The following is a 12,859-nucleotide window of genomic DNA, read 5'->3' as shown; positions in this document are numbered from 1 at the left end:
TGTAAAGGAACAGATCGCAAAACAGAAATGTTGGAGAAGGTGAAGTGAGTGCTGGAGGTTGGAAGCAGGACAAGAAATCAAAACTGGAGTTAAGTTTACAGGACATATAAACCAAAATCCCACTTGTTCAGTAGGAGCATGCGGAAAAATATTAGAGTGGTTAAACCCTAGAGAAACTTGGGTAATGGCACCACACAACAGAAGTCATTGTTTTGCTAATTAAAGACTAACACTGTATTGCCACATTTCATTTTCTAATTTTTAGAGATGCTGAGCCCAAATGCATCTGAAGTCACTGGGGAGTCATTCTGAACATCTGACTGTATGGTGCTATGCAGTCTGAAAATTAGGTCCAAGGTACCTAATCATAGATTAGAAATCAGTAAGGTTTTTGTTGGCCTTTTTTTTTTGGACCTACAGCAGTACAACTGGGAACCCATTTTGTCATCTAACGGGTCTTGTGAAAATAAAAGTGCTTATGAGGCATTTACTTCATAATAGAAAAGACTCCATAACGATTAAAGTTAACTCTCTATTTCACCACAGCCTTTGCTTCTAAAAAAAAAAACCCAAAAAAAATCTTGAGCACTCCAACGTTAAAGTGAAGAAAGCATACACACAACTTCAATTCACTGTTAGCTTTCCTTTAACACAGAATTCCTCAAATTTAAAGAGTTGTTTCCTGATTTTCATTTTCCCTAGTATCGACCAACACTCCAAAGGGATCAGATGCTACAATAACACAGATGTTATCTGTCACTTAAACATGTGAAATCTTCACCAGATATTCTGAGGCAGGCATCTAATCATTCTGCAGGGATCCAAATCTTTTTTGCCCTCAAGCTAACGTCAGCAAGAGCTTTCCAAAGGAGTTAACTACATTCAGGCTTTCCCCTTTATTAAATGTTAACTGTTGAGAAATTTTAAACTCTAATTACTCTCCCATATTTTGCAAACGACCAAAGCCACAAATTCCACTCATTTAGATAAAATATTTTTATATAGCACAGAGGTGATATTTGTTTACTACATGAAGATTAGCAACAAAGAAAAAACAACAAAAACTCTAGAATGTTGGACTAACTTCTTCCCTCCAGACTGAAAACATTCAGAAAAAATAAACTCTTTTCAGTTTATTGTTTTACTTTTATACACACAGAACAATGGTTGTTCATTTTTCATGGCCTCAGTAATGTACTGTAGTGACAGACTTGTGCATAGTTTAAAAAAAAAAAAAAGGCAGGAAAAACCCCAAAACAAAAACAAGTTACTTGAGCACAAACATCTTAAAATCATGTTTGAAAACCTCCAGGTTTCTTCTTTGTTTGATCTCAGCTTATCCATAAAAATGATATCTGATGTTATATTTCTTTGAAAGGTTAAACGGGTTGTATCTCATTCCTGATAATCTTCTTTAAAAGGTTCTAAACAAATAAAGAAGCCCAAAAACTTTACATAGCACTCACTGTCTGAGCTCAAAAACATTTTATAAATATGAAGAAGTGCTCTAAGAGAAAGGCATTAAAATAGAACTTAAAAGACCTAGGTTCATTTTTGCTGCTCACTCGAGTATGTGGTGAAGTGCTGTAGCCACTAAGCAATGCTACCTATCAGCAGGTTTGTTTCAGTAACTAAATATTTAGGAAAAAAAATATGCCTACATTGGAATCACACCTCAATTTAGGTAGAGTTCCATTCCCTTACTGATACAGTCAACTTGCAGGTAAAAGTAAATAGCGTAAGCCACAGAGAGACCAGTCAAATTCTTTATGTAAAGTACACATTATCACTAGGGAAGATAAGAAAGCCTTTAAGCAAGAACTGAAAACAAATCTGTTTTTGAATATAAACCATCATATTAACTTGCTTCAGTGTGCCAATTACTGCTCTTAGAAAACATCAGTTCAGCTGCGCCCTAGCTGTTGAGCTATTTGTTAACTCAATTATGTCTAACTTGTTCCCACTACAAACCAGAGAAAAATAAAGCAAAAAAGACAGCCAAGGCAGATTTCAGCCCCTTCAGACATCAAATCAGTCCAGAGGGAAGTCCCCCTTTATACTCAGGTTTCATTAACCTTCTCAGCTAGCAACACATTCTGCTACATTAAATTTAAGCTCTTGCAAAAAAGCTTCACTCATGGACTTAATTATATCCTTTTTATTTATTAAACTGTTTTAAAACTCTTATCAGGAAGAGCTATTATAACCTGGGTTTCACTACAGCAGAGTAGATCAAGTCAGTTCTTTAAGCCTTCCCTCTCCCTCACAGGTATCACTTCTCACTAGGAGTAAGGGAGTGCATCTGTTCAAGGACCAGACCAGTACTTAAGAGACTCAGAGTCTCTCCTCAGTTGTAAGGGAAGAGCGGTTATAAAAGCCCAACTGAAGGCAGCATGAAGAACCATGACTCCAAGTGAGTGCTCAGCCAACTGGCATCTTAAATCAGACACACACATGCACACATCCACAAAAAAACTGCCTAAGCAACCAGTCACTTTTTCACCTAGTCAAATGTCAGCTATTTCTGTTCAGTGCCTGGTGAATCCAATCTACATATGAAGAACAGAGTTAATTCTAAAAATTTGTTTTCTGACCTGTAATACTGTTACAGAATAAAACAGAACCAGCATGAGGAAAAGCAAAGTACCAGGACAACAATCATCTGTTTGACTTTAGTGCTTTATATCCTGATCCAAAACAGAATTTGTGAATAGACTATTAGGCACTGGATAGTCTAAGTGATATTACATGCAATCCTGATGCACAAATGTGACTTGCCTTGCAAAGCTGGAACTTTTTAATTGACCCTAATGCTTTTACAATTTAGAAACTGAAGATGGTCCACAGAGGAAATGGAGTTTTTCAAGCCTCCTGAGATGCTTGCCTTCCACCCGCCTGTGTGCTATCTTGAGTGGCTGATGTAACCTCTTCCTCTCCTCTTTGCAAAGCTCAGGCAAGGTGTTTCTCTTTCAAACTGGATCACAATCACACTTGGGGGGGGGGAGTGGGCACTGGATGAGGTTCATGTGTAACATGTAGTAGTCTTCACTGCTGTTCCTCAGAGAGGAGCTCCATATAACATCATCAGTACTGCATCTCCTTATTAGCAGCCTCAGAGCTACTAGAAGCTCAGGATGGGAAGTCCACAGGTGGACTAGTTTTAAAGTCTGTATCACTACTGCTTTTGTCAGATTGCTCTCCACACCACGCCGCAGCATCCTTCTAAAAGCTGGCAAATACATTCTTTAACAACTGTTACTCTACACACCATTAAATTCCTTACACACCTCTCATGCTCTAGTTTCAATCCTTCCAGCATTCTCATTTAAAAAAAAAAAAATAACACAACCAAACCACTACTTTTTAGTGGTTTATAACTCAAATGGAAAAATTTCGCTTTGGGCTGGAACTTGGTACAAGTTGTAGGAATTCACCAAAAATATCTTCTGCTTTATGAAATGCAAAGCAAAGTCAATAGAGCCACCTTTAAACTGCAAAACAAAACAGCAGTGAAGGGTACTACAAAGGTATGCCTTGGACAGGAATGAAGGCTCAGGCGATGTGGAAGACCTGAACTCCCATTCTCACAGAGTAAATAGAAAATGGTGTGTAATAAACACCAGTATGTGAGCCTCGCTTTTCAAAACAGCCCTGTTAGCACAGCAGATCCAAAGCACTCATTATGGTCAATTCTATTTTCCTGTTACATTTTGTAGTTTACTATTTCTCATTACAGTCTATTGTTTCACAGGAGAGTTTATGCATGCCTATTTACATGAGAGACCACAGAGGTTCAGATTAATAACCGTAATTTTTTAAAAACCCTTCAAGCAGATTAATTTGACAGAAAACAAAGACTCTGAAGTGGTTATTGGCTACTCAATGGCAAACACTTTTCAAAGTCACCAAAGACACATTTGTCTAAGGACCTTCTTACAGCCAGAGTGCCAAAGATGATTAACTTCCCTTGAAATCTTTGAGTTTGTGGGGCTTCCACTGCTGAGAAGAAACACTACTGGAAAGACAGCGGGGTTGGGAGGTACAAAATCCATACATGTACACACAGTGTATGGTCAACAATGAGTTAATGCCAGTATTCTTCATCACACAGTGTGGCTAAATACGCATCAACTTTCACAAGGTTGCTGATGAAAGCACTCATTAAACAGAACAGGACTCTCTCATCTCAGTCACATGTTCCAGGTAATACCTGTGCATCACTGAGTAACACCTTTAACCTGAAATGCACATCTTTTGCCACAATTTAGCTGTATTTTATTACTGCAGCCTTTAGGTTTACAATCAAAAAGATTTTTTCCAATTAACCTAAAGCAGACAGGTTAGCCACCGAACATCCACTGTGCATGGAGAACACCTCTTATCCTGCAAATTCTATGCATACAATAGAAGTAGCACTTAAACTACTAATTTAAGCTGTTGCCTCATTGCTTGGACTTTCAGTCTGGAGGCTTAAATCACCATTGACTTGACCTCTGCATACACCTGTAGAAATTTCTTGGTAGCTTACCAAAAATAAAACAATAACTGCAATGACAAGGCTGAGGTTACGCTGCCTTTTCCCATACTAAGGAAAATATCAGCTGAAGGAAAACATTTTCTCAGGCAAGTCATTCAAGCTTAGTTCCCGAACATGAATAACCTGTGTCAAGCCAACATTTACTACTGCAGCCAAGGTCAGGTTGTTGAGCTTATTAAAAATGTATTAGCTTATTATCATAAATAAAATTTCACACTGAAAGTGGTTCAGTTTTCCAGTGTTCCTTCCCTCCTTGAGAGTGTTTATCACAGGTTTATAAAGGTCAGGCTCACACATTTGGCTGCTGGACAGGCTGAAGGCAGCAACAAAACAGTGATACGTAACAAGACAAGAACAGTTTTTAAACACATGAAGTACTCCTTCTCCCTCTCTCTCTATTGCCCCTCCAGTCGTTGCTGGGGATGTCTTTAGCGCAGCTGAATTCACAATGAAAGAATATGAGACCTACGTTAAGGCTCTCAGAACAAGTTATCCTCACCAATTCTAACATTCAAACTATCCAGCATGCCTGCCTTCTCTCCCAACTACTCCTCTACCACAGCTCGAGTCTCGCTAAGCCCCTCTGACACCATCTGCAGACAGACTTTTTGGGGCACCCGCTCCTCTGTGCACAGCTGAGGCACAAACACCCAATGTTGCACGGTAGGAGCAAGGCTAGCAGAGGACTCGTCCTTTCTGTTTTCCTTTCCTGCAGCACAGCAGTCTTACTTTTGTGCTCTGAGAAAAGGAAAGCTAAACAGAGAAAAGCTACCTTTCTCTGAAACGGTCCCGGGCATAGCCCGCAAGCGAAGGAAGAAATCCAGCTGCTGAACAGCTGTGCTACCAAAGGTGAAGTGAAAAACCACACTCCTACATGAGGCAATACAAGCGTAAAGAGTTGGGAAGCACCAAGTGGTAGGGGGAAAGCGGATTATGATTTTGAGGCAAGCCTCATGCCTTAACGAGCTGAGAAAGAAGAGTGCCTTCTAGGGAGAAAGGAAGATGATTGGAGGTACCGAGACAGTGAGCCCTAGGAGAACGCATTCAGGGCTTGACAACCCCACTAGAAAGAGACACAACGAGAAGGACAAGAGCCAGAAAGGAGGAGAGGGGCTGGGAGGAGGAAATAGGAGATAGAAAAACCAAGATAGGAAACAGGTTGAAATTATTATGTTACGACAGAGGTGGCAACGTGCACGATAAGACAAGAGAGGCAGGAGAGACAGGAGCTTGCGAGAGGAGCCAGATCAACACGGCTCGCACCGGCCAAGCCAAGTCAGCCGGGAGAACCTCCGGAGAAAGTTTGCCCGGCCGGCGGTCGAAGAACGCCTTTCGGCTCGGCTCGGCCCGGACCACACACGACGGTCGCCCAGACCGGGCGGGGGACACCTATCCTCAGCCACAGCCACCGTCCCCGACCGGCCGCCAACCCCTCCGCCGCGGGCCGGCCCTGCCGCCCGGCCACCTGCCCCCAGCACCGGGCGAGGCGCCCGCAGCGCCCCGCGGGCCGGTCTGCCGCGGCTCCCCGCTGCCGCGTAGGGAAGGGCCGGCCCCGGCTTCCCTCCGTGTGTGCTGGAGCCCTCCCGCCCGACCGATGCGCCCTGCGTGTTGCACAACCCCGCCGTGCCCCTGCCCCGTATGGGGCACGCCGAGGGGAAGCGGGGAGGAGCGGGGATTGGGGCAAGGGGTGGGCTACTCACATCGTCCCACTTGACGAATTTGATGCCTTTCTTCAGGGTGTCGGAGACGCAGACGGGCTTGAGCTGGAGAGCATGCACCCCTGGCTGTGCCCCGGCCATCTGCACCGCATTGACGCGCTCTCCCCCGGCGCGGAAAAGCCGCGGGAGGCGGCCGACTCAGGAGGGACGCCGGGGCGCCGGAAACGGTCCCTGGAGACAGGCCGGCAGCCGCGCTCGGCGCGCGCGGAGCGGGCAGGGAAACGGCTGCCCAGGCGGGGAGGGCGAGAGGCTTCACTGGCGCCCGAGGAGGAACCTGGCGCGGCAGCGGCCGGGGCGAGCCATGCAGCGGCACATCCTCTATATACAGTCGGCTCGCCACGCACGCACACGCCGGCCCGCCCGCTCCCCCTCTCTCACACACACGCAGGGGCACGGAGCGAGCGGCGCTGCCCGCTCCCCTCCCCTCCGCCCGCCCCTCCTCCCGCTCCGCCAGGCTCGGCCCCCGAGGTTCCCCCCGCGCCGAGGTCAGCGTGCCGCGCCGGCGGCACTGCGGCGCCACCTGCCGTCGGCGGCTGGCGCGGCACCGGTCGGACAGGCCGGGCCTCGGGCTCGGCGGGGCGGGGCTCGGCCCCGGGGCTTGCTGCTTCCCCCGGGCCGAAGCCTGGACGGCGGGGCCTGGCGCGGGCCATCGGCGCCCAGAAGTTACCTTCCTCGGCTGCCCCCGAAGAGAGAAGGACAGGCGGGAGATGCTTGAAAACGCACGGAGGGAGCGGCGGGCGGGGACTCTGCCTGGGAAGGGAGCAAAGGCAAGCCCCTGCGGCGGTGGTCCTACCGAGATGTGGCAACCAGCGGCACCTCTCACCGGCGTCAGGCTTCTGAAAGGGGGAAGCACAGGGGATGCCGAGTGCAATGTTAGGAAACAGTTATGGCAGCAGCAGAGTGGAAGGGCAATGCTTGGCCTGCCAAGTGCTGAGAGCATTGCCAAAAGAGGAAAGACTCTTAAATTAAGAGTGGCGCATACAATTCCCATCAAAGCTTGATGCTTTAAATACACAGAAACTACTTTACCAGGGCTTTTTGCTCTCATAAGATGAAGGAGCTTCCTTGGAATAAAGGCAAATAAAACGGACCTTAAGTCAGTTTTAGGTATACTAAAAAGGCATAAGGATGGCAAAACGTCCTCTCACCCGGCAAAATCCTAAATCCAGGGGTTTTAAGGAACAGTTTTTGAAGCACAAAGTTCTATGTGCTCCACAAATGACCTTCTCTTTGTCGGAGGCCCTGTGCAGTGGTAGCAGAGATAAAGCATCAGATGACATAGCAGCATGCAAGATTTCCAGTTTTTCTGTAGAGGTTTCCAATTGACCCTCACGACTGAGAAGCAGCAGTCAAACTTCTACTATAGACAAAGCCAACGATGTAGAAAGAACGTCTTTCAGGAAAAATTGATGTAGTTTCAGAGGAATGATGTTTCAAAAACTTACTAGGTAAAAATATATACAATCTGAGTAGAAGTATGTTCTTTTTTTAATTAAAAAGCTACAAAAGTGGCATATTGGACTCCCGCTTCGCTCTCACTGTTCGTTACAGAGTTGTTAAAGCTCTTCCTCTGGGCCCCTTCCAACTTCTTCCCCTTCAAAATGAAACTTTTCATTGCCTTTAGCAGGAGCTGAATCTGCTCCTTTCCAATAGTCCATCCAGGCAGCATACCCCTTCCAAGCCAATTAATCCATTTGAACTATTCTTTATTCTTATCAACCTTCCATACAAATGCAGGTGTCACATCAGTCAGGATGGAAGTCTGCTCTCTATCTCTCTGCTGTGCTTTAATTTATGTTCATTTGCCATGGCTTAAAGAAACAACAACAAAGTTTGGGTTTGGCTGCACTGATGTAGGTGCAGAATTGCTTTATCATGGGCTAAGGGACAGATTTTCAGTACCATTTTCACAACTGCTTTTTCATCCCGATATATGGTATACAAAAGAATAAAAACAAAATAATAATATTAAAATCCCCCAGAAAATAAGAGCAAAGAGCACTGACACTCCAGTGCTTATCCATGATCCTGAAGCACTTGTATTCCCAGCAGTCTACTGAAATCAACTGTTTGGAAGCTGTAAAACTGCCATGGGTGGTGGCACCTCGGTGGCATTTTTCTCAATGAGTCCGCTATATATTTTCACTTGGCCTAGCCTTCTTTACAGTCTCTGTCAGGGAAAAACATCACAATTCGTGATGATACCTCGTGATCCCTGATGAAACCATCAACTCCTGGCAATCTTTTAGCCTGAACGTGGAGGGGTGATCCTATGGATCAGTGGAGGCTCTCTACTGGTATCTGGTATTTCAGATAAGGATTGTTTGGAGTAATTTTGTGGCTTTTCAGACTTAAGTATTTTAATCTGATGGTATTTGGCTGAAGAGAAACATGCCTTTTCTATAGCAGATATCTAATGGATTTCGCTTCAAAAGGAAGAGGAAGCACAAAAGGACATGGCTCTATGACTGTGCCTTTTAAACAACAGTTCTGAAAAGTGCTTATGATTCAGCTTTGCTGAAATCCTGGGCTTGGTGAAATCAGTGGGACTTTTAGTTCTAACCCAGATAACTAGCTTACGTGTTATCACTGTTGCTTAATTAGCATCTGCTCCAGCTAAGAATACATTTCTTGGTACGTAGTACATATTGCAAACACTTAAATTCAACGCGCATCTAAATTCAAGCTTTCTTTTCCAGAAAGCATGAGGTCGCTGACCTGGAAGCCAGCTACACTCAGTGGGATCGCTATACCTGAAAAGATTATGAGTATCTTTTGAGTATTAGATGATTGGACCAAGACCTTTATCCAAATGTGCAATAAGCCTCACTAAATACCTGAAGTATTATGCTTATCTTCTATTTCTTCTTGACTCAGCCCCTTTTAGTTCCAAGAAATAAAAGATGTACTGTTAGTAATAACTCGGCACAGGGCTTATTCAGGTAATTATTCAAAATTGTACATATCCGATGCAATACATACTGGTCTTATATTGCTGCAGGAATTGATTTCTGTATGTTTTCATTTTTGTAGGTTCAAAAATCTCAGCCTGGACAGTAAAATGATCGCCTTGTGCAAATAATACACATTATTTGAATGCAATATACCTGTAAAGCATTATTTTTTATATAATGCCCTTAAGTACCAGTATTTCATTTCCAGGGGATTAAACTGAGTACACAACGTTTTAGATTCACATGTGGAAATGGATGTGGACAAATCGGAGGAAGGAGCAATAATGGATTTAAATAACAGGTGGCATTGATCAAAGTCAGGTTAACTGAAGACACAGCAAAAGCTATACTGAAAGACTGTATTATGAGGTGATATAAGAAACATTAAAAATAAAATCTACTCTTTTGAATTTTATTTCAGAGAAATAAATATGAAATATTTCAATGTTGCTTGCTATCCTGAGTTTATTAGTGTAAGTCCACATTTTTAAAAGAAGTGGTGGCCTCAGCCTTGAAAATGCTTCAATGCAATGATGCATCTACCATATGAAGAGTTAAAAATAAGTGGCAGTGTTTGCAGGATTTGAGATTAAATATAAACTCAGCTTCACCAGAAGTATATCATCCTAACTGCATTTTAAATTGGGCCAAATTATAATTCAATTATCAGTGGGAGCGGGATCATTAAGTGCTACGGAACAACTCTCTGGAAAAGAACTGTAGAAAATTTTACCCTATCTTTCTGATAAAAGCTCAGTCATTCTGAGAAAAGTACCTTCCAAATCATGTAGACAGTAGAACACAAATCTTACCAATGAGAGACAAGTGCCACAAGGTGTAGTGAAACTGCCTTGTGTATGACTGTCACATTAAGAAATTAAACCTACCAGATACAGTAGTCCCAAGAGAGGTCCTAATTATTTTTTATCATTTACTGAATTCACCTGTTAAATTAGTACTTCCGTAAACCCACAGCCAGTGACCATTGCAATATGTTTCTATTCAGTTTGATCCATTTACAGATGTCACACGTACATAATGACAGCAGTCAGATACACCCTTTATCTTTATGAGTGAGACTGATAACTTATGTGGCACAGCCACTCAATCAGGTGACTCTTGAAGAGTGAATATAAAATTCTGGCACACAAAACACCACCATAGCAACAAAGACAGCCTGGCAACAGCAGCTGCTGCACGAGAAGAAATTGGAAGGGGAGGGGGAATCTTGTACAAAAGTCCATTTCCTGTCAAAATAATTTTTTCCTTTTTCATATCAGCATCACAAAAGCCTTTTAAATACTGGGAGAATAAAGATTAATGTACAACGTTTGAAATTACAACACAAATAGTGTCTTTGCGTGTACGGAATGACCCAGTCACTGCTACGCTCACTGGGACCATATTTTACTCTGGATGGATGGACCTGCTACGCAGCTGGCACCTATGGATCTCTGTGCCACAGGAAACAGTCGGTGTTTCTCCATACAATGCCCTGTATGAGGAAGAATGAACCCCTGATGGTCTGGACAGAAGATGCTGCTGAGCAGAATTCCTCACCCACTGACACCTGAGACCTCCACCATGACTCTTTTCATGTCATGGTAGGATTAATTCATTACTGTGGCAACTAGCAGAGCTCTGCCCACATGCTTTTCAGAGGTGTGTTTCATATGCAGAATTAGAAGCTGAAACTGGTCTGGATGGAAATACTTCACCTTTTACTCAGAAACTTTTCTACCCCTCAGCCTGTCACAGCCCTGAGGGCACTAACAGGCTATGATGGTCCTGATCAGTTCTTCCCTGGGGGCTGCCTATGGCCCAGGACCCCATATCATCTCAGCCTGAGGCCATCAGTCCCTGCCCTAGAGATGCTGCAGGATGCCGGTCCCCAGCTCCACCATAGCCCTGCCCAGCCATGGGCCCACAGCCCTGAGCCTGCCCTCAGCCCAGCCCCATCACCACAGCCCTGCCATTCTGGGGCTGTGTCTGACCCTGCTTCCTCTCATGGGGCCTGATCCTGACCCACACACACAGGCTGACATCCTGCCTCAGCCCCATGAAGGTGCCTGATGTCCTGGTCTGGGGGCTGTCCCCTCAGCCTGGCCTGCTCTCTCACTGGGATGGACCCCAACTGGTAAGGTCCTTCCCTGGTGCCCCTCCATCCCATGGGACCCCACCATGGCCCACAGCATTCTGGCCCTTGCAGTGCCCCAACACTCCCTGCCTCATCTCTACATTAAAAATACTATTACCAGAAAATACTAAATTAATGCAATACTTGCACAGTTAGAATCACAAGTCAAAATGTCGGTAGGTGCATTCCCTAGAAAGTGTTAATTCCCCCTTTTTTATGTAATATAACCTGTTCTTGCTTCCCTGTTAAGTTTATAGCACATTACATTTTTGCAGATTGTTAAAACCAGTCCATAAAACATACATTTAAGAATGCTCAAGTTAACTGTGAAAGGCTTCACAGCCTACCAGCTTTGTTAAATCACTGCTGTTGTAAACTGTCAAAGGTCCACTGACTTCAAAGCTGTGCATTTATTTATACCAGTGTAATGTCTGCACCTTTGCCTTTTTTTTTTTCCCCTTCTAGCTCTTAACTATTGTCCCAGCTGTGTAAGACAGATTAAAACCAACTGGAATGCAGACTATATCACCTGCATTTATGTACATCAAAGTTTAGCCATGAGTTCATCTAAAAGACAAAAACATTAAATGGGTAGCAAAGCAGAAATTGCCTGGAAAAAATCCCCAACTCTTTTGGAAAACAAAAATTATGTGCTCTGGACTCTAGCTGTCAAATAAACAGGACCTCTGTGCTTCATGCAAAGAGGAGGCTGCACGGTTTATGCTTTTCTTGCAGTGCCTTAAAATTACAGAAATCCACTCATAGTGTCTTTTGGAAGCATAAGGAGAGACTCAGTGTACGCTTTCTCTGGATTCCTCTCCATAATTCCCACAAAACTATTATGCATATCACTATAACAGAGCAATATTCTGCTTCTAGGAAAAAGGAAAATATCCCTCAGCTGTATTTCCCATTACCACAATGGAGTCATGTCCCATAGAAGATAAGGGATTTAGGCCTAGGTTACAAGTTTGGTACAGTTTTAGAAAAATTAATATAGGAAAACTGGAGACAGGATGGTTTGTCTTCAGAAAGGATGTGAGATTATGGGTCTGAAAAAGTGAGTTCTATTCTCAGGTCTGCCCTGGTCTTCTTTCCTTAAACTCAAATGAATTACTTAATCTTTCAGGTCCCCCTAGGTGATTCTGTTGCCTATTTAGTACCTAAAGGCAAACAGCCCAGCGTATGTGTCCTGGATTTCTAGAGACCACCAGAACACAAGGACTTGGTTTAAATAGCTTAAAAATGAAGGGTCTGTACATCAGCAGATGCACTTAATTTCCATTAGACATTTATAGAAAGGGTTTTATAATTCTTTCAGATAAATAGTTAAAGAGAAATTTTGTGTTGAGTTAGTTGCATTGGCAATTTGTCTTTTTTTTTTTTAAAAAAAAAAGATTTCCCAATTGCTGTTGTGCCTTTTGGTACGGCTTACAGATTAAGCCAAAAAGATTTTGATGGAATACCTTATCTTGAAATAAAGCAGCTAATTTAAAATTATATGTCTTGCTAT

At 43.6% G+C, this 12,859-nt stretch overlaps 1 protein-coding gene across 8 annotated transcripts in view; it reads right to left on the bottom strand.

Moving 5' to 3' along the window:
- The window catches only part of PLCB1 (phospholipase C beta 1), a 407,677-nt gene extending 401,001 nt beyond the window's left edge, over positions 1–6,676 (bottom strand). For all 8 annotated transcript variants that reach the window (XR_012659744.1, XR_012659743.1, XR_012659745.1 and 5 more), the window contains exon 1: positions 6,238–6,676. Coding sequence is in view for 5 of the 8 variants with exons in the window: in XM_075088215.1 (XP_074944316.1) it covers positions 6,238–6,336 (99 nt within the window). In the remaining 3 variants the exon portion in view is untranslated. The remainder of the gene's footprint in view (positions 1–6,237) is intronic.
- Positions 6,677–12,859: the final 6,183 nt, after the last annotated feature.

Source organism: Phalacrocorax aristotelis, chromosome 3, assembly GCF_949628215.1.
Source record: "Phalacrocorax aristotelis chromosome 3, bGulAri2.1, whole genome shotgun sequence".
Taxonomy (NCBI): Eukaryota; Metazoa; Chordata; class Aves; order Suliformes; family Phalacrocoracidae; genus Phalacrocorax; species Phalacrocorax aristotelis.
Note: the sequence above shows the minus strand (reverse complement) of the source record. Positions and strands in the feature narration are given on the sequence as shown.